Source organism: Chiloscyllium plagiosum, unplaced genomic scaffold (genome assembly GCF_037043375.1).
Source record: "Chiloscyllium plagiosum isolate Xiang-an unplaced genomic scaffold, Cpla_swu_hap1 HiC_scaffold_24, whole genome shotgun sequence".
NCBI lineage: Eukaryota > Metazoa > Chordata > Chondrichthyes > Orectolobiformes > Hemiscylliidae > Chiloscyllium > Chiloscyllium plagiosum.
In genome coordinates this window covers 50,912,286-50,937,292 of record NW_028270162.1, presented here as the reverse complement: position 1 = coordinate 50,937,292, position 25,007 = coordinate 50,912,286, and the positions used below count along the sequence as shown (strand labels likewise).

At 41.7% G+C, this 25,007-nt stretch overlaps 2 protein-coding genes across 9 annotated transcripts in view; one reads left to right on the top strand and one right to left on the bottom strand.

Annotated features, from left to right (window-relative positions):
* The window catches only part of mzt2b (mitotic spindle organizing protein 2B), a 32,560-nt gene extending 23,094 nt beyond the window's left edge, over nt 1–9,466 (bottom strand). Inside the window, exons 1-3 of one of the 5 annotated variants that reach the window (XM_088000166.1) lie at nt 9,292–9,466; nt 6,421–6,662; nt 2,012–2,160 (exon numbers count right to left, since the gene is read on the bottom strand). In XM_088000166.1, coding sequence (XP_087856292.1) covers nt 2,012–2,160; nt 6,421–6,602 — 331 coding nt within the window. In that variant the 5' untranslated portion in view covers nt 6,603–6,662; nt 9,292–9,466. Of the gene's footprint in view, nt 1–2,011; nt 2,161–6,420; nt 6,663–9,284 lie in introns of all 5 variants that reach the window. The other 4 variants (XM_088000167.1, XM_088000165.1, XM_043716013.2 and 1 more) reach the window with 4 other exon arrangements.
* A 12,661-nt stretch (nt 9,467–22,127) lies between these two features.
* The window catches only part of LOC122562796 (oxysterol-binding protein 2-like), a 343,122-nt gene continuing 340,242 nt past the window's right edge, over nt 22,128–25,007 (top strand). For all 4 annotated transcript variants that reach the window (XM_088000163.1, XM_088000162.1, XM_043715996.2 and 1 more), the window contains exon 1: nt 22,128–22,405. In XM_088000163.1, the coding sequence (XP_087856289.1) occupies nt 22,143–22,405 (263 nt within the window). In that variant the 5' untranslated portion in view covers nt 22,128–22,142. The remainder of the gene's footprint in view (nt 22,406–25,007) is intronic.

The following is a 25,007-nucleotide window of genomic DNA, read 5'->3' as shown; positions in this document are numbered from 1 at the left end:
AGGCTATAATAAACAAACAGAGTTGATAAAGGAAAACCGAAAGATATAATGTATTAGGATTTACAGAAACATTCAATAAGATGCAACATAAAAAGGTAATAATACAAGATAGGAGCTCACAGTATTGAAGGTAAAGTACTAGCATCAATTGAAGATTAGTTAACATATAGAAGACAGAATCAGGATTAATGTGTCTTTTTCAGATTGGAAACTGTAAGTAGGAGAATATCTCAAAGGCTCTGTGCTAAAACCTCAATAAATTACCATGTTAATGACCTGGAAGAAGGGAAAGTGTAATGCATCCAAATTTGCTAACAATACAAAATAAAATGGGCTGGCATGTTGCAATGAAGACAAAGAATCTGCAAAGAGAGAGAAGTTAGTTAAGTGGGTGGCCAAAAACCTGGCAGATGGACTTTAATGCTGGAAAGAGTTAGGTCATGCACTTTGATTGTAAGAATTGTAAGAGAGACAGAGAGTCCAAACATTATAACACAGAGGGATCAGAGTACTGTTGATATGATGAAACAAAAACATGCAGGTGCAACAAGTAATTAAGAAAGCAAATGAAAATTTGGCTTTTATTACTAGAGGTTAGAATATAAAAATAGGTATCTTGTTATAACCATAGAGGGTGTTGGTGAGGCCACACCTGCGGTACTGTGTAGTTTTTGTCCCCATGTTTAATAAAGGATTTACGGGCATTGGAGCTAGCTCAAGTGATTCATTAGGCTGATTCCTGGATTGAAAGGATTGTCAAAGACAGCTAAACTTTATTTACTTAAGTTTAGAAGAATGAGGGGTGATCTAATGGAACATACAAAGATGTATGAGGCTTGACAGAGTAGATCCTATGAAGAGGTTTCCGCTAGTGGAGAATCTCTATATAGGGGAAACATATTTACAACTGAGACGCAAAAGAATTTATTCCGTTAGAGGTTGGTTACTGGTTGAAATTTTCTACTCAGGAGTTGTGGAGGCTAGATCACCATAAACAAATGAAGAGGAGCTAAACAGATTTTCTTCAGAAATCAATGAGTTGTGTAGTCAAAAGAAATATGTAACTGAGACAGGACAATCACTTCTGAATGTGAAATTACGATATGCTAGTCAGAGTAAGAAGGTTTACTGCTCTAATTTATACTGTACATTAATACAGACATCTTTCTTCTTTCCAAAGGTTTTTAAACACAAGTTTCTTTTTTGTCTTGCTACAGCCCCAGATTTTCGTGACAACATTCAAATAAATAATGGAGGAAGTTTCTTGTTTCAACATCAAGATTTCAGTATGCATTTAATTTTATTCTGAAATACCTTGAGAAACGCTATGTGGCAAGTCCTTAAAAAGCAAGGCTTTCTTCCAACTTGCATTAATTTCACCTCAAATTCTTTTTTTATTTGGCATACCATTCCTGGTTGAGTAGATGGCAGATAGCATGCTCCTGGCTCCTGTAAATGGCTTTATTTTGACCTTTAAAACCTGTAGTGAATCAGTTTTTGGACAAATTGCAACAGTGCCGACCAAACTCCTCCCTTCATGGAAGATCCTTGCTCTGAAACCATGGCCAAGATCAGGATCTCACTATGCTGTTTATCATTCCTAGAAATAAACTGGAGAACTGGGAAATGGAATTTATGACAATGAGCCAGGTCCATTTGCATTAAAGAATGGTCAAGAAACTGAGCTTATCAGATTTGAACTTTTGATTATCTACAAAGTTTTTTGAAATGCTCTTTAGATACTAAGTTGACAAGTTCCCATTTGAAATTCAAGATTTCAATTGCGAAAGTATTTTCAATTGAAATTCAATTGTCCATGTTTGGAGAAAAGCAGCTAATAACTGAGAACTCCAATATTTAAAAATCTTTACACAGCACCTCTGTGCAGCACACAAACTCTGGATGAATAACAAGATTTGAGAAATTAGAAGCTCAAAATACACTATATAGATGTAATGATAATGATATTGGGACATTACTTCCATTGGTCAGTCAGCTGTTAGTTTCTCACCTCTGGTGTCTGCGAGGTTGCTCTGTGTTGTTGTGCATGGCGTCTCAGTTGAAGACATCTCTGTAATTCGGTGTCCTGCGCACATGGCTTTCAGCATCTGGAAAACTGCCAATGGAGCCACGTTCATCTTCAACAAATCCACAATTATCCTGACAGGTGAGAAACAGACACAGCCATCAGATGAACAAGATCCTTCCAAAACTCAGCAGATGATAGTCACAAAATCAATGAGCCTTGCTTGAAGTGTCACCTCAAGGGACATCACAAGGATGAACAGTACAGTTTACAGTACAGGAAAATCTTGAAAAGCATTAAGAGTAACTTAAATAAATCACAAAATGTCCCCAAAATTGTATGCTCATTTAAAAGACAAAGAGATATCAAATTGTTCAAAAGACAAGGCGAATGATTGGGAGGTTTTGGCCACTGATCTAAAGAAAGGTTGAGATAACTCAACCTGGCGTTATTGAGGCAAAACAAATTACCTTAACCAAGCTCTGGAGCTTTTTAAAAATTAACCCTGAAGTAAAATGTATGGAAGATAAATGCATTTTTCTGCTGAATCAGGAGAAACGTTTGGACATGAGAACTGTAGAATAAATGCAACTTATGTAGCATGGTCCCTCCACCATCCAGCACCGCAAATAATGAGCTCAAAAAGAAACAAAAGAACTCAGATTTGTAGGCTCAGTCTTTAGATAATGCACGCTACATTAAGTAACAAAAATGCTTATGTGAACTTCTTATAAATTTAGCCTAATGACAGGGTAAGTGCATGCCAAACACTCATTAGGCCAAAATAAAAAATGGGGGTACAGTCAATCAGGCAGCATCTGAGAAGCAGGAGAATCGACGTTTTGGGCATAAATCCTTCATCAGGAATCTGAGCTTATGCCCGAAACATCAATTCTCCTGCTCCTCGAATGCTACTTGACCTGTGCTTTTCCAGCACCATAGAGTCATAGAGATGTACAGCATGGAAACAGACCCTTCAGTCAAACCTGTCTAGTCCCACCTGCCAGCACCCGGCCCATATCCCTCCAAACCCTTCCTATTCATACACCCATCCAAATGCCTCTTAAATGTTGCACACTCTCGACTCTGGTCTCTAACATCTGCAGTCCTCACTTTCTCCAAAATAATAAAAAGGCAAAATAGCAAAAGAAATTAATGTTTCTGAAAATATACAAATCGGTTAACATTTCAAGATAAGCTTTCAACAAAAATTAAGCAGTAATGAGAAAGGACAACCTTAGCATTCAAAAAGGTTACAGGACTGAATGACAATGAAGACAGAGAATGTTACAAGCAGCCCAGAAATGGCAAAGAGAGATAGATAACTTTTCTTTCTGTACAAATCACTGCTACTGAAGGTATTCAAGATAACTGATGAACAAACCTACATTTGTAGAAGTACTTTCATGACCTCATTAAGTCTCATTGTGCTTTATGATGAATTTGAATGCAACAAGGCACAACAAAACAGCAATGTAATAATGATCACAGGATCTATTTTAATAGTGTAAATTGAGTGATGAATGTTGGTTAGATCTTTAATATCCAAACCAGCGTGCAGATCTGGTCTTGAATTAATGTCTCATCCAAGGAAAATGCCATCTCCAACAGCACAGCACTCCCATTGTTGAAGAAATTATGTCTGTTTTCTTTTGAGAGGAAAAGGGACTTATTGGAGGTTAATTAAGATAGAATAAAATAACAAACGATTTTCACTGGTGGAATAATCCGGAACATAACTTAAGGTATAACGTTAATATTCAAGGAAGGTTGCTCAAGGGTGTATCAGGAAGCAAATTCCTCTATCCAAAAAAGCACCAGAGTTGAAATAAATTGAAAATGTCAAAAACGAGGTTTTTGGTATACAAGGATAACAATATGTTATGCAACTAAGGCAGGAAAGTGAAGTCAAAATGTACATCAGCTGTAATTTGAATTGTTGAGCATACATGAGGGAGTGAATAAAAAAATCTACTGCTCACAAATGTATTGAAGTGCCAGCCTAGATTATGTGCTCCAATATATAAAAATGTAATAACCAGGAGCAGGAGTAGGTATTTATACCCCTCAATCCTTCAAAGCCAATTAATACAATTGTGGCTGATCTCATCTTGGTCTGAAGTCCAACTTCCTGCCCACTCCCCTTAACTCATTACTAATTAAAACACTGTCTATCTCCTCCACGAACTTATTCGATATCCCAGCATTCGCCACTCTCTACGGTAGTGAATTCCACAGATTCATGACACTTTAAAAGAAAAAATTCTTAGTCCTTTTAAATCTGCAATTCCTTAGCCTAAAACGATGATCTCTTGTTCTAGATTGCCCACAAAGAGAAACATCTACTCTTAAGTCTGCTTTGTCAATCCCATTTAGCATCATATATCTAAATTAGATCTACTCACATTCTTCTAAATTCTAAAAAGTGTAGGTCTAAACTGCTCACTGTCTCCCCTTGGGACAAACCTTTATCTCTGGAATTAATCCTGCGAACCTATGGAGAAGAAATTCAACTCATGGCTTTCTGACTCAGAGCTGAGAGAGCTAAAACTTAGCTACGGCTAACTGCATGTAAAACTGAAGCACAGCATATATTTCATTGCGCTGACTAGAAGAAAATGAGGACTGCAGATGCTGTAGATCAGAGTCAAGAGTGTGGTGCTGGAAAAGCACAGCAGGTCAGGTAGTATCCAAGGAGCACGAGAATTGACGTTTCAGGCATAAGCCCTCCATCAGGAATTCCTGATGAAGGGCTTATGTCCAAAAGGTCGATTCTTGTGCTCCTTGGATGTTGACTGTACTGACTGCATACTTTCTATAATAGTCATACAGCATGGAAGCGGGCCCTTCAGCCTAATATATCCATGCTGAACAGGTTTTCTAAATTGAACTAGTCCCATTTGCCTGCATTTGGTGCATATCCCTTGAAACTTTTTCTATCCACATAACTGTCCAAATGTCTTTTAAAATGTTGTAATTGTACCCACCTCTATAACATCCTCTGGCAGCTAATAACATACATGCACCACCCTCTGTGTGAAAAAGTTCCCCCTCAGATCCCTTTAAAATTTTTCACCTCTCATCTCTATCTTTGGGCTCCCCTGGGGGAAAGACCGTAGCTATTCACCTTATCTATGCCCCTCATGATTTTATAAACTTCTATAAAGGTCACCCTTCATCCTCCTATGCTCCAGAGAAACAAGTCCCAGCCTATCCAGCCTCTCCTTATAAATCAAACCCTCCTGTCTCAGTAATAATATTGTAAATCTTTTTTGCATCCTATCTTGTTTAATATCATCCTTCCTATAGCAGGGTGACCAGAATTGTACGCAAGACTCTAAATGTGGCCTTACCAATGTCTTGTACAACCGTAACGTGACATCCCAACTTCTGTACTCAATGCTCTGACCGATGAAGGCAAGGCAAATGCTTTCTTCACCATCCTATCTGCCTGTGATACAACTTTCAAGGAACTATGTACCTGCACCCCTAGGTCTCTCTGTTCAACAACACTCCCCAGGGGCCTACCATGAACTGTGCAAGTGCTGTCCTGATTTGTCTTACCAAAGTGCAACACCTCACACTTCTCTGAATTAAACTCCATCAGCCATTCCTCAACTCACTAGTTCAGTTAATCAAGATCCCATTGACTCTTAGATAACATTATTCACTGAACTATACAGCCAATTTTAGCATTATCCAAATCATTTACATAAATGATGAGTAGCAGTTGACCCAGCAGCAATCCTTGCAGCACATCGCTAGTTACAGGCCTCCAATCTGAACAACAACACTACCATCACTCTCTGTATCCTATGTCAAGCCAATTTTGTATCCAACTGGCTAGCTCTCCCTGGATCCCATGCGATTTAACCTCACTAACCTGTCTACCAGAAGGAGCATTATAAAAGGTTTTGCTCAAACAATCCTATTCAAGAGATAATATTCCATGAATGGCAACTGGTGCTGGATCAGTTATAAATCTGAGATAAATCATTTTTGTTCAGCAAAGGTATTAAGGGATATGGACCAAGGGCAAGTAACTGGAGTTAGGTCACAGATCAGTCATCATCTCATTAAATGGCAGAAAAGGCTCAAGGGGCTGAATAGCCTACCCCTGATCCTATGTTCCTATAAAGATAAGAATTTGCAATGTCTGCATCTTAGCAGCACTGTGGTCCAGATGTTCATTGTTTGAGAAAATAATTTGCTTCATAGGCATCATATTTTACCATTCCACAGACAGGCATTATTTGCTAAGCTATGAAGAATCAATTAAAACCTGCAGGAAAGTTTAATCATATTTCAAGTCAAAGAGCCATTCCAGCATTATCCAATTTTAATTTCAGATTTCCAGGGTTATTTCTCACCTTTGTGATCATTTTCAGACTTACTTAAAGACTTCCTGGTCCATGACAATACCGGCAGCTTGCGTTAGCTCATACAACTCTAGCTCTTCTGCACTGAGAATCTTCTTCTTCTTGACTGCGTATTTCTGTACATTTCCACTGACTGTGGCCAGGAGGGTTTGCTGCGCCTCGAGGCCAGAACTCACAGCCTGCTGTGGTACAGCCATCTGTAATCACTGGAACAATCCTTCGAACTGAAATCCAATCTTCGGGCACTTCACCCGTGGCTGTCGATGACATAATTAAGGTTATCAGGAGGGGTTGGATAGACTGGACTTTCTTCTTCTGGAGTGTAGGACACTGAGTGGTGATCTTATAGAGGCCTATAAAATCATGAGAGGCATAGATATGGTAGATAGCCAAAACCTTTTCCCCATGGTAGGCAGTTCTAAAACTAGACAGCATATGTTTAAGGTGAGGTGGGAGGGAGGGGGGAAGATACAAAAGGGTCCAGAGGGGGCAATTCTTCCCACACAGAGTCATGAGTGTTTCAAACAGGCCACCAGAGGTAGTGGTGGAAGCGAGTACAATTTCATCATTAAGAAACATTAAGACAGGTATATTGATGGGATAGGTATGAAGGGATAATGGAGCAAATGCAGGGCAAATACAACTTGTTTATTGTGAAACTAGGGCAGCATGGGAAAGTTGGGCCAAAGGGCTTGTTTCCATGCAATAGAACCACAGGACTCGAAGTAACAAGGCAATACCTGTATCTCTTGCACTCTAAGATGATGCTCTAAATGGTTACCATACCTCAACCAGCAGGAAGTCTAGTTACAGGTGGTTTCAATCATATCACACTAATTTATTAGTATCTTAACCATTTTATATCCTGCAGTTACTTTGATCAATGTTTTTATGTTTATATAATGAGGGAAGTTCTTTATTAATTTACATGTCCAATTCTCCTATGGAAAGTCTGTTCTACACAAACATTATAAATAGAAAGCGGGCTATACCACCAGTGCTTCATTCGGAAGCTCACTGCAGATGTTACCAAGTATGGTAACAAAACATTTGGAAACAAGCCTTCCAGTTCAGTGAGCAAACCTACATCCAGAACCTCAACCTGAACTACAAATCTTCTCAAAACTTGAAGTATGTTCCAGAATTTGAGGACATATTCTTCACCTTGGTTGCAACCATTATGCACTATAATTAGTTATTAGGATGCATTAGTACCATGATCACTGAATCCCATTCACTCTTCCTGATATAATATGCAATACCTCTCCAATGGCTTTGCCTTTTCCTACTAAACAGAAACACCACATCATTCTCACAAAATTAACAGAAACGAAGTAGTTTAATGGAAAACTTACTAAAGAACAAATTTTGCATTATTCATTACAAAATCACTGCATTCATGAAATATAGCTGATGCTGGAAACTCAAAATAAAAACCAAAAAGTGTTGGAAATATTCAACAGGTCAAGGAGAACTTGCAAAGAGAAAACAGGTCGAACATTTCACCAATTCCATTGAAAAGGTCATTGACCTGAAACATCAACTCTGCCTATGCTTTCCTTAGATATGCTGTCTGATCTGAGCATCTATACTTTCTCTTTTCATTACCGCATTAACATTAAGTCTAAGACATGATAACAGTTTTGCATAAAATTAACTTTTACTTATTTGTAGGTATATTGAATGTCATATTTTATAGGAAGGATCATGTAAGAGCTCTTTCTAATGACATGTAGTCAGCAATGATAAACCAGGGCTTAAAACATGAAATTGAAAGCAGGTTCAACAAACTTGTCTTGTGGGGTCCCATAAGGGCTATTTAAAAATGATAAAGTGATTTGATAAAACAAATATTAATGGCTAACTGATGGCTTAACAATTTGGTTCCACTGGTAGGAGAACTCAGAATAAGAGAATATGACCTTTAAGTTATAATTTTTATTATGGTGACCAATTATGCAATTAAGGTAAACAAAGCGGCACGGTGGCACAGTGGTTAGCACTGCTGCCTCACAGCGCCAGAGACCCGGGTTCAATTCCTGCCTCAGGCAACTGAGTGTGTGGAGTTTGCACATTCTCCTCGTGTCTGCGTGGGTTTCCTCCGGGTGCTCCGGTTTCCTCCCAGAGTCCAAAGATGTGCAGGTCAGGTGAATTGGCCATGCTAAATTGCCCGCAGTGTTAGGTATAGGGGTAAAATGTAGGGGAATGGGTGGGTTGCGCTTCGGCGGGTCGGTGTGGACTTGTTGGGCTAACGGGCCTGTTTCCACACTGTAATGTAATCTAAAAAAAAAAGCAAAATTGTCCCTCACAAAGAGCAGCAAAAATTTGGAACTCTCCTCCCAAAAAGAGACAAAGGCAGATAAATGAGATTGAGGTACAGATCAGTTCATGGTAAAGCTGAATGGCAGAACAAGTCCAATGGTTAATTTTAAAAATCACACAACACCAGGTTATAGTCCAACAGGTTTAATTGGAAGCACTAGCTTTCCAAATCAATGGCTAATGTCTGTCTCTGGGTTACTACATGCACTGCCACAATATTGTTTTTTCACTACTCTACTATTGATTGAAGCCCAGTTGAGAAAATTGTTTTGTTTTTGTCTGCTATTGAAGTCTACTGCTTGGAATTAAAATACAAAATGTGCTCCAACTACAGCCAAATGATTAGAGTCTTTACTCAGAGGAATTTAAAATCAACTGTACCATTGACATAAAAAAACGTAATAGGGATACTCGGCAGCCTCTGTAGAGATACATTTGCGATACTCAGCCTCATTTTGCTTTCGGATTATTACTTTTCGAGCAGAATCAGGTAAATATTTTAAATCAAGTTAACATGAATAGTAGATTGAATTAATGCAATATTTAAACACTTGCACCAGAGACAATTCAGCCGGTGAGGAGACCTTCCTCGGATGTACACCGAGCCGCCGCCGCCGCCTTCAGCCGGACTCCGAGACCACCTCTCCTCTCCTCTCCCCTCCTCCGTCGGGCCTTTGTTGGTTCTCGCCTTCCCCGCAACCCGCCGGCCCTTAGCAACCACCAGCCCTGCGCTTCCTCCACTGCCGCCGGCTGGAAACTGCGGCCTCGCACAAACGGTCCCAGGGTCGCGGGTGCAACGCCGTCTTCCTCCGGGTGCTCGCACAACAGTTCCACCCCCTTGTGGAAACCCCTCTCCCCAGGAGCTGGATCACCAGACTCTCTACTGTTAAATTTATCTCATTCTTTCTATATTTTAAAGCGAGGTATGATCGAATTTCCAACATCTTGAACGTTATCGTTAGTACCGCCTGTGTTGGTTATATTTCTCATAACCATTTTGTTTCTTTTTTGAGCAGAGTGTTTTGACATTCCTGTTCGTTTATTTACTTTTTAATTTCCCCCCCACACTACTGCCTAACTGCGGTAGTGAACCATTGATATTTATTTTGAGAAAGCAATTGATTTATTCCTTCCTCTAAATATATGAGAAAGAAAACGATTTGGTGTTGGACTGGGGTGTACAGAGTTATAAATGCTATAAATTCTGTGTCTTACAATCTTATATTTCACAACCAGCTGATGAAGGGGCAGCGCTCTGAAAGCTAGTGCTTCCAAATAAACCAGTTGGACTATAACCTGGCGCGGTGTGGTTTTTAACTGAGAAAGAAAACGGCTGTGCTGTTTCCTCCAGGGAACAATTTGTGTTTTCAACAGGACCCACAACGACCAGTCCATCCAAGTATATAATGGGAAATGCCAAGTTCAGGTGATCCTCAACACTGAAAAACAATGCCGAAATACTTAATGCTTGAGTACGACGGAATTTATTTGTGTTCAACTGATGAATTTTTGACATGAAAGCACATATGAGAAAAAGGTTTTGAATCCTGTACTGTCCAATATTTTGTTTATTGGGGGAGCCTGTGGGCTGGTTTTTTTTGGTTATTAGATTAGATTACTTACAGTGTGGAAACAGGCCCTTCGGCCCAACAAGTCCACACTGACCCGAAGCGCAACCCACCCAGACCCATTCCCCTACATTTACCCCTTCACCTAACACTACTTCCAGGTGTTTAATGAAAGTACCATTTTCTGAGGTTTAGCAGAAAAGAATTGGCATTGACTGGGGTTGTATAATGTAAGAATTTGAAGGGTTAATCTTCATGTTACATTGATTGCACCAATTCTGATGTCACACAATCTGTGAATGGAGACAAGGAATTCTATCCCAGTGGGGAAAATGTATTTTCTTTTTTAAAAAGTAATATTGAGAAGTGGTGATCGGATTGGGTGGCAAATACCTCAAAATATCAGGAAAATACCACATGGTTGTGGTGATGTAGATCTGACTCTTATTCATGGAGAAGAAATCCAGGAGACAAAAAAATCGAAACTGATGAATTTATCTCTTTACAAGTATTACTGATTTAAGAAGGCACAGACTGTGAGCACTGAAACACTAACTGAATCATAGCAGCAGCTATGGAAGCAGTAAAAGGGCAAGCTTAGCACTCCAAAGTCAAGACCTTATTCAGAAGAATTGGATTACATTCCCTACAGTATGGAAACTGGCCCTTCGGCCCAACAAGTCCACACTAAATCTGTGAACAGCAACCCACTGAGACCCATTCCGCCACAATCACTCCTGACTAATGTACCAAACACTATAGGTAATTTAGCATGGTCAATTCACCTAACCTGCACATCTTTGGACTGTGGGAGGAAACTGGAGAACCTGGAGGAAACCCGCACAAACACGGGAGAATGTACAAACTCAGCACAGACAGTCACCTAAGGTGGGAATCAAACCCGGGTCCCTGGCGCTGTTAAGCAGCAGTGCTAATCACTGAGCCACCATGCCACCAACCTTTTTCTGATTGCCTGGAGTATGGAAACAGGCCCTGAGGCTCAACAGGTGCACACCGACTCTCTGAAGAGGAACCCACCCAGACCCATTCCCCTCTCTGACACTTAGCACCTAATGCTATGGGACAATTTAGTATGGCCAATTCACCTACCCTGGATTGTGGTAGGAAACAGGAGCACCCAGAAGAAACCCACACAGACAGTCGCCCAAGGTGGGAATTGAACTTGGGTCCCTGGAGCTGTGAGGCAGCAGTGCTAATCACTGAGCCACCATGCCGCCCCCAAATTTCATTAATAAAAAACTCTGGGGCAAGAGTTTGAACTGGTAAAGAGAGAGAAAAGGCAGAAAATACAGAATTCATAGCAAAGGAGGCCCAGCAAAGAACAACTGAAGGTTCTAGGAGGTAGAGATTCCTAAGGGAGAAGGGGATAACTTTGAGAAATGTTGCCAAAACAGAAAAGGCCAAGGGAGTATGTAGAGGGATCTCACCTCTCTCATTGAGCAATGCTGCCATCACCAGTTGACTCAATGAAGCACAGCTGCAAGGAATGGTGAAAAAGCCAGAAAACAAATTTTGACTGGGATTACAGAATTGGGAAAGCGTCCCAATTTATTTAAGATGAGAAGTTAAAGAAATCTACTGAAAGAATCTAGCAGAAGAAGGAAGTTAGAAAAAAATTGAGTCGTTTAAAAGAACTGAGACTCCCTAATTAAACCACAATTTCAGTGAGAAGATTTACAAAGACTTTATTTTAAAAACTGTGTCAAAGAAAGTGTTTGGCGTTTTAGACTACAAAAGGCAGAAAAACTTGCATTTTCCACAAGAAGGAGTAAGAAAACCCCAACTTGGGCGGAGACGGTGGAAAAGTCTTAGATGCATATAGCCACCATTTTGATCACTAAAATGTAGGTAAACCTAGAAAGGTTTGAAAAATCCAGTAAGCAGTACTGAGATACAGTATCACAAAGAAATAGATTTGAAAAGCTTAAACTGTAAATTACTTCATAAAGGCCAAAATACAATTTAAAGCTTTATTGCATTTTATACAGTCACATAATAATAGTGAAGAAAGACAAAAAAAAAGGAATGCTGCACAAGCTCTACAGGAATCAATTTAAAATAGTATTTGTAAATACTAGAATACAAACTTAAGGAACAGCAAATTACAGGCAATATTGCAATAATACAGAGTTTAAACAGCTTTACAGTAATGATATTAATCAATTAGAAGAAACAGAAATGTAATACTAGCAGATCTAAGGTAAGAAATGAACCATTCAGAACATAAGATTGGACCTCATGGAGGCAAATGTTCTTCAGGTACAGCATTGGTTCAAAATTAGAGTGCAGAAGTACCACACAGTGGTAGAAAAACAGATTTCACAGGCAGAGACCTTACTTTGTTACAATAATCTCTTAGAAAAGGTAACTAAGGTGTTTACAGGGAAAGTGATGATCTCAATAATCTAGGATACAAAAAGCTTGTTTATTTATGAATGGACACACAACCAATTTACCTTGATACCACTGCCAAGGTCAGTATCTTATCCACCCAGTTGATGTGGACAATGAAGCAGAAGGTACAGCCCACAGAGACGAGACTACATGGTGCACATGGAATAATGTCAGGGAAATAAGAATGCTGCAAGTTGCATTCCAGCACTAGGAGCTGAAGTGAGTAAAAAATGTTTACATAGTTCAACCCGACATTCTTCACTTTTGAACCAATGTGCATTTTGAATCTCAATTCCCTTCAGAGGTTATGAGTCCCACTGGTCCTAAGAGGATAACTACTTCAACAGAAGCAGTTGCAAAACAATTGATCTAAGAATAAACTATGGCTGACTACCCAGTCAAGGGACAATTGGTAGAAGATTTCATTAGACTCGTGGTGGAACTCCAAAAAAAGAGAGAATCTAATGAGATTACATACAATGGCATAAAATAAATGTTTTGAAGAGCCAAGAAAGAACAGTGGCCAGAAAACCTAAAGAGAAAAATCAACCAATTTTGACGAGCAAAGAGGTGACCAAGACAGTATGATTATTCACCATATTGTATTGAAGTATGGTTAGCAATTTGGCCAAGAAAATGTACCTTGAGCACCAGCAGCATTTTTCAATCATCGACAGACTACTTATTCCAGTTTCCCTTCAGGAATATACTTTGGAAATGATACAATGGGGATATATAAGCATTGTCAAGTGCGCAGCCAGGTCCAGGTCAGTGGTGTGGTGGCCAGAGATCTTACAAGAGCTTGGACATCTCATAACACATTGTGAAATCTGTAATTACACAGGACTGAAAACCACTTCTTTCATTAATGCTGACAAATTAAAAGATAAAACTCAGCAAAATTTGCCAAAAGAAACAAAAAATGCAAACAAGTGGTACAACTCGCTGAGCTCACTGTTGAATCTTTAACCTGAAGGTATCCAGAGAGCAGAACAAATTGATGCCACAGAATAGTCAGTGGCAGTGACAGAGACAGTGCTTTTAGCAACATTGGTGGGTTGCAGTTAAAAGGAAAGGCTGAAAAGGCTGGGACTTTTTGCCCTTAAGTGTTGGAGGTTGAGGGGTGATTTTACAGAGGTTTATAAAATCACGAGGGACATAGATAAAGTGAATCGTCTAAGTCTTTTTCCAAAGATAAGGGAGTCCAAAACCAGAGGTTACAAGTTTAAGGTGAGAGAGAAAAGATTTACAAGGGACCTGAGGGGTAACTTTTTAACACAAAGAGTGGTGCATGTTTGGAATGAGCTGCCAGAGGAAGTGGTAGAGGCTGATACAATTACAACATTTAAAAGACATTTGGATGGGTATATAAATAGGAAGGGTTTAGAGAGATGGGCCAAATGAAAGCAAATGGGAAGAGTTATGTCTGGGATATCTGTTCGGCATGGATGAGTTGGAATGAAGGGTCTGTTTCCATGCTGTATGACTCTAAGACTCCATGAACACAGCTGAGAATCTTAAAATGTCTACTTCACCAATCAAACAACCACAGAAGATGATTGAAGACACAGCCTGATCAATAACGCAAAAGCGAGATCAGCTACATACAACTCCATATGGAAAAAAAAACTGCCTGGTCTTAAGAATTGACGATACTATAAAAACTAAGCCTACGTCTTTGATTGAGAGAGAAATTGCCAGATCCAGAAGTCCAGGATACCATCAGTAAGAAAATACTTCAACAAAGAAGCCATCTTCCATGGTGGGCATTCATGAGATTAAAGGTCTTCCAACTGAGACAGCTGCTCCATTTCAGTCTCTGATGGAAATAGCGGTTCCTCTGCAGCAGACATTCACAAGATTAAACATCATCCAGATAAAGTAGTGAACCAATGATTATGTCGACAAGGAACAATGACTGGCACAAAGGATATCGGAGAGTTAAAAGATCCTCCAGCAGAGAGACAATACATAGCTCTGAACCATGGTTAACTGTCCTCAAGCAAAGGATCTACCATTCTTTCAAGTCCCAAGAGAGTGTATTCAGGGAAAAATCGGAAAAGTCCAGACTATCTATATTTGTGAAGTCAGTGAGTTGGGTGGGATGGGTTTGTGATATAGCTGTTTACATTTGTATTTTTTAAATGTGGTGTAATGGGTTAATTATGGGGAGGAAAAGATTGGTGCGAGATTTTGTTTAAGGCAATGGTTCTAAAGAAGTTAATATTCATGTGATATTGGCTTCGCTAATTCCACTGATGTGATACACAGAATGTGGGTGGACACAAGGAGTTTTACTCTAGCTTTTGGAGTAAGTGAATGTATTTCTACCAGCTCCATAAGATCTGAGTAATTATGTCTATGACATTTAGATTGTGCAATAAAGCTTCTTGTTATCTCCAAACAGTGCCTCACTTTTAGAAACTCCATGGTGGTGCATCCTCTACCTTTGTATCGTCTGCCACTAATCATTAGATAGGCCCAAAGCAAAACAAAAGCAAAGAAGGATTAGTGCAGCAAACTACTTTTTAAAAAATCCTTTTTTGGCACTACACAATGCTGGGGTGACAATACCACAAAGTTCCATAAAGTCATAGAGTTGTACAGCAGGGAAACAGATCCTGTGGTCCACCTTGTCTATGACGAGCAGATATCCTAAATTAATCTAGTCCTATTTGCCATCATTTGACCCAGATAGCTTTAAACATTCCTATTCATATATCCATCCGGACGCCTTTTAAAAGCTGCAATTGTACCAGTACTTTCTCTGGCAGCTCATTCCATACGAGTACCACACTCTGCATGAAAACGTTGCCCTTAGGTCCTTTTTAAATCTTTCCCCTCTCATCCTAAACCTATGCCCTCTAGTTTTGGACTCCCCCACCCCAGGGAAAAGACCTTGACTATTTACCCTACCTATGCCCCTCATGATTTTATAAACCTCTATAAGCTCACCCCTCAGCCTCTGATGCTCCAGGCAAAGTAGCCCCAGCCTAATTCAGCCACTCCTGATCACTCCAACTGTCCAACCCTGGCAACATCCTTGTAAATCTTTTCTGAACCTTTTCAAGTTTCACAATATCCTTCCTATAACAGGGAGATTAGAACTGCATCCAGTATTCCAAAGTGGCTTAACCTATGTCCTGTACAGCTGCAATGTGACCTCCCAAATCTTATACTTGATGCACTCACCAATAAAGGAAAGCATACCAAATGCCTTCTTCACTATCCTATCTACCTGTGACTCCACTTTCAAGGAACTATGAACTTGCACTCCAAGGTCTCTTTGTTCAGCAACAGTCCCCAGGACCTTACCGTTAAGTTTATAAGTCCTGCCCTGATTTACCCTTCCAAATACTGCAGCTCACATTTATCTTGATTAAACTCCATCTGCCACTCCTTGGCCCATTGACCCATCTGATCAAATCCCGTTGTACACTGAGGTAATCTTTGATGTCTACTACACATCCAATTTTGTGTCATCTGTGAACTTACTAGCCATACCTCCTATGTTCACATCCAAAAAAAGCATGTGTTTAGAAGGTCAAGGTTATTAGCAGTCTGATTCAGCCCAAAACAGTTTCCGGTGAGAGGGATGGAGTCAGTGGCTAATGACTTTGTTCTTCGCAACATTGAACTGGAAGGCATTTCTGGTCAACTAATACTGGTATCAGATTAGCAGTGTGACAACTTAAATACAGAGAAAGGAAGGAGAGTAATTGTGGTGAGGTAGAGCTGGGTGTTGTCAGTGAACAATTGGAAACTGACTTTTTTCATTTTTCGAGGGGCAGCTTGTCCATGAGAAATAGAAGGAGGGCATGGATAGCTCTTTGGGGCCACCAATGATCATGATGTGGACATGGGATAGAAAGGTTTTGATATTCACAGGTTGTGTGAATATCAACATATGAAGTCCAGTTGGCACAAATAATGAGTTTCTTCTTTAAATTATATTTTACGTTTTCAACTCCTTAAGGAGGGATTGAGTGGATTTGCCTTTTAATTGGTGATGCTTAACCAGTGTCAGCTTTGCTGGTTTATTTTTTTAAAAAGGCTACATTTGACAAATAAATAGTCTGGTGGGCCTTTGTATTGTTTTATAAAATAATCAGAAAGGAACACAAGGTTGCCCCAATATTACAAAATAATTAAATAATTAATCATATAATCGAAGGGAAGTTACGAATTGTCATAAGTAAATGCTATTACTATTAGTCAATATGTATTCCATATTAACAGTGTCCACAGTTTTGAAGAACACCTCTAGATTACTTGAGAACACTTGAACATAGAACAGTAGAGCATAGTACAGGCCCTTCGGCCCTTGATGTTGTGCTAGATGTTTATCATACTCTAAGATCAAACTAACCTACATACCCTTCATTGTACTATCTTCCATGTGCCTATCCAAGAGTCACTTAAATGTCACTAATGTATCTGACTCTACCATTGCTGGCAGTGCATTTCACGCACTCACAACTCTGTGTAAAGAACCTACTTCTGACATCTCCCCTAAACCTTCCTCCAATTACCTTAAAATTATGTCCCCTCGTGATAGACATTTCTGCCATGGGAAAATGTCTCTGGCTATCCAGTCTATCTATGCCTCTCAATATCTTGTACACCTCTGTCTTTGCTCTAATGAGAAAAGTCTTAGATCCCTAAATCTTTCTAAATGCCCTCCAGTCCAAGCAGCATCCTGGTAAATTTTCTCTCTAAAGCTTCCACATCTTTCCAATAATGAGGCAATCAGAACTGAACACAATATTTCAAGTATGGTCTAACCAGGACTCTGCAGAGTTGCAATATAACCTCGCAGCTTTTAAACTCAATCCCCTGCTAATGAAAGCCCTCTAAACAACCCTATCAATTTGGGTGGCAACTTTGACAAATCTATGGACATGGACCCCAAGATCACTCTGTTCCTCCACACAGCCAAGAATCCTACCTTTAACCCTGTATTCTGCATTCAAATTCGATCTTCCAAAGTGAATCACTTCACACTTTTCCAGGTTGAACTCCATCTGCCACTTATCAGCCCAGTTCTGCATCTTGTCAATGTCCCATTGCAATCTACAATAGTACTCCACACTATCCATAACTCCACTGACCTTCGTGTCATCGGCAAACTTACTACCCCACCTTCCACTTCTTCAACCAAGTCATTTACAAAAATCACAAAGAGCAGAGGTCCCAGAACCGATCCCTGCAGAACACCTTTGGTCACCGAACTCCAGGCTGAATACTTTCCATCTACCACCACCCTCTGTCTTCTATGTGCCAGCCAATTATGTATCCAGACAGCCAGATTTCCCTGTATCTGATGCCTCCTTACTTTCTGAGTGAGCCTACCATGGGGAACCTTATCAAACGCCTTGCTAAAATCCATGTGCACCACATCCATTAAGTATCCATTAAGGACCACCCCTACTCCTCCGACTCCGGTACAAGTTCTCTCCACTATCCCGATCGGCCCTACCCTCTCTGGCCATCCTCTTGCTCCTCAAAAAGTGTAGAATGCTTTAGGATTTTTCTTAATCCTACCTTTTTCATCCCCCCTTCTAGCTTTCCTAAGTTCATTCTTCAGTTCCTTCCTGGCTACCTTGTAACCCTCTGAAGCCCTGTCTGTTTCTTGATTTCACAACCTTAAGTAAGCTTCCTTCTTCCTCTTGACTAGATGTTCCACATCCCTTGTCACCCAAGGTTCTTTCAACCTACCATCTCTTCCTTGCCTCAGTGGGACAAACCTGTCCAGTACTGTCAGCAAGTGCTTCCTAAACAACCTCCACATCTCTGTCGTGCATTTCCCTGAGAACATTTGTTCTCAATTTAGGCACCCCAGTTCCTGCTTAATAGTATTGTAATTCCCCCTCTCCCAATTATGTACTTTCCTGAACTGTTTGCTCCTATCCCTCTTGATGAATATAGTAAAGGTCAGGCAGTTGTGATCACTATCACATGAAATGCTCTCCCACTGAAAGATCTGACACCTGGCCTAGTTTGTTGCCAAGTACCAAATCCAATATGGCCTCCCCTCTAGTTGGCCAATCTGACTATTGATTCAGGAAACCTTCCTATACACATACCTGACTAAAACTGCTCCATCCAAACTATTTGAACTAAGGGAGTTCCAATCAATATTAGGAATCTGCTCTTCCATCTCTCTGTTGCTATTGGGTGGTCTGTAGAAAACTCCCAATAAAGTGAGTGCTCCTTTCCTGTTTCTGACTTTCACCCATACTGATTCTGTAGACAAACTCTCCTCGATTACCTCCCTTTCTGCAGCAGTGATACTATTCCTGATTACCAATGCAACTCCTCTGCCTCTTTTACCTCTCCACCCCTCCACCCCCCCACCCCACCCCAACTGATTTCTTTTGAAACATCTAAACCCTGGAACATCCAATAACCATTCCTGCCTCTGTGATATCCAACTCTCCATAATGGCCATAACATCATAATTCCAAATACTAATCCATGCTGTAAGTTGCCCTTATACTTCTTGCATTAAAACAGACACACTTCAACCCATCACACTGACCACACCTTTGCTCTATCAAGTGCCTATCGCCCTTCACAATCTCTCTGCACGCTGTATCGAGCTATTCACTACCTACTCCATCATCTGATCCATAGCTCAGGTTCCCACCTCCCTGCCTATCTAGTATAAACCCTCCTGAAGAACTCGAGAAAACCTCCCGCCCAGGATATTGGTGCCCCTCCAGTTCAGGTGCAACCGTCCTTCTTGTACAGGTCCCACCTTCCCCAGAAGGTATCCCAATGATCCACACATCTGAAGCCCTCCCTCCTACACCACCCTGCTGCCACTTGTTCATCTGCATTGGATCTCTATTCCTAGCCTCACTAGCCCTTGGCACCAGTAGCAATCCTAAGATTACTACTCTGCTCATCTGCTTTCTAGCTTGCAACTTAACTCCCTATATTCTCTTTTCAGGTCCTCATCCCTTTCCTTACCTATGTCATTGTTACCAATGTGTACCATGACTTCTGGCTGCTCCCCCTCCCCCTTAAGAATCTTGTAGACTCAATCTGAGACATCCCTGACCCTAGCACCCTGGAGGCAATATACTATCTGGGAGTCTCACTCGTGACCACAGATTCTCCTGCCTGTTCCTCTCAGACTGAATTTCCTATCACTATTACTCCCCTATTCTCATGCCTTCCTTTCTGAGCCACAGAGCCCTGGTAGATTGTCCCCCACAACAGTATCCAAAACTGTATACTTATTATGAGTAGCATTCTTTCTGCGTTGGCAAAAGTGAGGACTGCAAATGCTGGAAATCAGAGTCTAGATTACAGTGGTGCTGGAAAAGCACAGCAGGTCAGGCAGCATCTGAGGAGCAGGAAAATCGACGTTTCGGGCAAAAGCCTTTCATCAGGAATATGCGTTATCCCAGTTTAGACACGGGGCAGGCGTCCTGCCTAATTTTCACCTTGGAGAAAGTGAGAACTGCAGATGCTGGAGATCAGAGTTGACGAATTTGATGCCGGAGAAGCACAGCCGGTCAGGCAGTATCTGAGAAGCAGGAGAGTCATTGTTTCAAGCGTAAGCTCTTCATCAGGAATGAGGGGGTGACCCAAGGAGGCTGAGAGATAAATGGGAGGGAAGGTAGCTGGGAATACAATAGGTAAAGGAAGGTGTGGTTGAAGGTGATAGGTCAGAGAGAAGGGTGGAGCAGGTAGGTGGGAAGGAAAATAGACAGGTCGGACAGTTCAAGAAGGAGGTGTTGAGTTGAAATGTTGGATCTGGGATAGGGTGGGAGGAGGGGTAATGAGGAAACTGGTGAAATCCACATTGATCCTGTGTGGTTGGAGGGTCCGAAGGCAGAAGATGAGGCGTTCTTCCTCCAGGTGTCGGGTTACTTGAGTTTGGCGGTGGAGGAGGCCCAAGACTTGCATGTCCTTGGCAGAGTGGGAGGGGGAGTTAAAGTGTTTGACGACAGGGCAGTGGGTCTACAAAGAGACCTCACCACTAGGGATATATTTCTCTCCCCACCCCTATCTGCATTCCGGAGAGACCATTCACTCTGCGACTCCCTTGTAACGTCCACAACACCCCAGTAGCCCACCCTTCACTCCCAGCACCTTCCCAGCCTCCACAAGAAATGCAAAACCTGCACCCACACCTCCACCCTCACCTCCATCCAAGGCCCCAAAGGATCCTTCCACATCCGACAGATTTACCTGTACTTTCACATATATCATCTATGGTCTGTTGCTGTCGATGTGGTCTCCTGATGAAGAGCAGCACTTCGAAAGCCAGTGCTTCCAAATAAACCTGTTGGACTATAACCTGGTGTTGAGTGATTTTTAACTTAATCCTGTACGTTGGGGACACAGGACACCAACTTGTAGTATGTTTCAGAGAACATCCCTAGGACACACGCACTAAACAACCCCACCGCCCTGTGGCCGAATTTAAAACTTGCCCCCCCACCAAGGGTATGCTAGTCCTGGGCCTCCTCCGCCGCCAAACTCTAGCCACCTGACCCTGGAGGAAGAAAGCCTCATGTTCCTCCTTGAGACCCTCCAACCACAGGGGATCAATGTAGATTTTACCAGTTTCCTCATTTCTCCTCCTCCACCCTACCCCAGATCCAATCTTCCAACTCGGCACTGTCCTCGCTGTCCATCTTCCTTCCACCTATCCACTCCACCCTCCTCTCCGACCCATCACCTTCACCCCCACCTTCATCTACCTATGGCATTCCCAGCTACCTTGCCCTCAGCCCCACCGCAACCCTTCTCATTTATCTCTCAGCCCCCTTGGCCCTGATGAAGAGCTTATGCTCAAAACATTGACTCTCCTGCTCCTCAGATGCTGCCTGACCTGCTGTGCTTCTCCAGCACCACACTCTTCCTTATTTTCACACCATTGGCAAAAAAAAGTTGGAGCAGCACGTGGAGGGGCGGGGCCTCGAATCCACGTAAATAGTCACGTGGGCTGTGTGTGTGTGTTCCATACACCATTAAAGAGATATTATCTGTGAAAGATTTTCTTTCATGTCTTTGTGTGAGAAACGATGTCCCGCAAAGTGTAAAATACGGAACGGTTTTCTTTAGTGGTCCCAATGGAAATCCTGCTTCCATTTGTAAGTGACCCTTCTCCCCCTCGTCGAATAATTGTTGTACAACCGAAATTTTAGCAACGCTTTAAGACGGCGTCCCAGGTATCCTGCAAGGTATATAAATAGTTATTGCTAGTATTAGATTTACTAGTCAGTGAATGCTAACATTGAAGATGGGTAGCTAATCGGCAAATGTTGATTAGTTTATTTTATTCTGGGCAGTGATTTGTGAGCTGGAGGTTTGAGGTGCACCACGAGTGAGGTGATCTTGAAGCTGCAGGGACCTGCCGATGGCCGGCTCCGGGTTAATGGCCCGCCTCCCTCTGCACGTCCCGCCTCCTCCATGGGGAAAGCTGCTGTTCTTGTGCCCCCTGCCTGCGGGCGGCTGGCCTACGATCGTCCTCGCTGGTCACTGCCCGCTCCGGCCTCCCGCTCCCACACGATGAGTGAGCCGCTGCGAGAGGCCTCCGGCCCGGCGCCGCCTCTGCTCTCTCCGCCCGCCAGCAGCGACACTCACAAAGGCTGGCTGCACAAATGGACAAACTACCTGAAGGGTTACCAGCGCCGCTGGTTCGTGCTGAGTAACGGGCTCCTGTCCTATTACAGGTAGGTCACGGGCAGCCGGAGCCAGATACTGCTCCTACAGACAGGCACCAAGTCTGGTACCCAGACACTGTATGCACACACAGGAACCCAGATACTGCTCCTACAGACAGGCACCAAGTCTGGTACCCAGACACTGTGTGCACACACAGGAACCCAGATACTGCTCCTACAGACAGGCACCAAGTCTGGTACCCAGACACTGTATGCACACACAGGAACCCAGATACTGCTCCTACAGACAGGCACCAAGTCTGGTACCCAGACACTGTGTGCACACACAGGAACCCAGATACTGCTCCTACAGACAGGCACCAAGTCTGGTACCCAGACACTGTGTGCACACACAGGAACCCAGATACTGCTCCTACAGACAGGCACCCAGCCCATTGCGCTGACATACAGCACCCAGGTATAGCATCCACAGAAAGGTGGCCAACTTGACAGATATTCGCAGACGTGCACCCAGATACTGCATCGCAGACAGTAACCCAGCCACTACAGCCAGATGCTTTGCCCACAGACAGGGACCCACTGAAGTGCATTTAGATACTACACCCGGGCATTGCACCCAAACAATGCACCCAATCATAGGCAACCAACCTAGCACCTGATGTTGACAGACAGTTGCCCAGCCTGACACCATGACATGACTTCACAGACAAGCACCCAGATTCTGTATCCATAGATAGGCACCCAGAAACTACAGCCAGATTCTTCACCCACAGACTGGCATCCAGAGTCAGACTGAAACTCGTTCACAGACAAACATTGCACCATCAGGCAGGCACACAGATGTGTTCAGGCTGACACCTAGATGTTAGTATGAGTTATACATTGCAATTTTACATGTGGCAGTGAGGATTTGGGATTACATATGGAGTTCATAGATGCTATTTCATACTTTGAAGGACTAAATACTTGTTGAGTTTTGTGTGGGGTGCTACCAGTAATCAGTTGTTGCTAACTTCCATTAATGATTTGGAAACCAGTTCAGTGCAAAGAATTTGATTTGTCAGAAAGAACAAAACTAGAAGTTCAAGTTTTTTTTTGTAGTGTATAAGTTCCAGAAATCATTGGACAAAACATGAGTGTTCATGATTCACAGTTGAGAATATACTTTGGGAATGTGTAAACTGCTTAATATGGGAAATAAAAGGATAATATACACACTATGCAAATGTTTTTGGAAAACCTACGTTAACAGAAAACTAGGAGTTTTCGTCAACTTAATCACCATGTTAATTCAATGGGGAGCATCAATCTGAAAACCAACTAAAGTGAACTATCAAGTAAAAGGAAAAGAATACATTTGAAGGACCGATACTCAATCAGTATTGCTCTGCCTAGAGCCTGCCTTGAGCCCTGTGCCCAGTTCTGAGCATGGAGTCACAAAAAAGGTGTTCTCATGAAGAACTCAGATGATCCACAATGTTTGATGAAGAATTAGTAGGAAAGATAAAGATATTTGGACATCTGACCATTGAAGAGATGATTAAAGGTGATTTAATAGAGATCAAATGATAAAGAAATATTAGATCATGAGTGTTACTTCAAAAGACAAAGGGACACAATTTGGAACTAGTCAGAGAGGTGTGAGCACGGAAACAGACCCTTTGGTCCAACTCATCCATGCCGACCAGATACACTGCAGGAATACCTTTAGCACATGGACTGTAGCAACTCAAAAACCTAGCACCACTTTCTCAAGACAGCGAGAAGTAGAGAATTAAAACTGGCTATAGCTAAGCCCACAGCCCAAAAAAAATTATTTTAGAAAAAATATGTGGGATGACCTTGAGCTTCTTTAAGAAGCAATTAAATGCTGTGAAAAAATGCCTGACAGGCAATTTGGTAGCTGAGTTTACAGGCTGAAGAGTATTGGTTTTTGCATTAGCTAGCTTGATATAGATAGCTGGTATCAATGCTTTTTGCGTATCCAACTGGCTCTAGCTACTTTCTGTTACTACTTAAAGGTCAAACTGACACTAGATTCCTGCTGTTATCACTTATGAAATGTGTGACCACATGTGATGCACCCTGCAATACTTGGGTTAAAAAGAGTTATTAAAAATGTTAATGTTATTAAAAAGTTGCATAAAGCCCTATATTGTAGCTGCAGATTTAAGGTTATCAAATGTAATGTTGAAATAGTCCAGTATTTGTCATGGGGAATTACTTTAGAACTTTTCTGTATTTATTTTAAGAATGCCCAGGCAATACCTAAATAGTCTGCTCAGATTTAAAAGCTATCCTTTATAAAATCAGAGGATAACCTTGGATGGATAAACTCCATTAAATCCGTTTGATCTCATCAAACACCAGTTCAGTTTGTTTGTTTGTTTGTTTCCTTCTTAGACAGGTAAGAAGGATGTTGTGAAAATTGAAAACATTCAGAAAAGATTGACAAGGATGTTAGCAGAGTTGGAGGGTTTGAGCTACAGGGAGAGGCTGAATAGACTGGGACTGTTTTATTTTCTGGAGCGTTGGAGCCTGAGGGGTGACCTTTATAGATGTTTATAAAATCACAAGGGGCATGGATAGGGTAAATGGTCGAAGTCTTTTCCCTGGGGTGGGGGAGTCCAGAACTATAGGGCATAGGTTT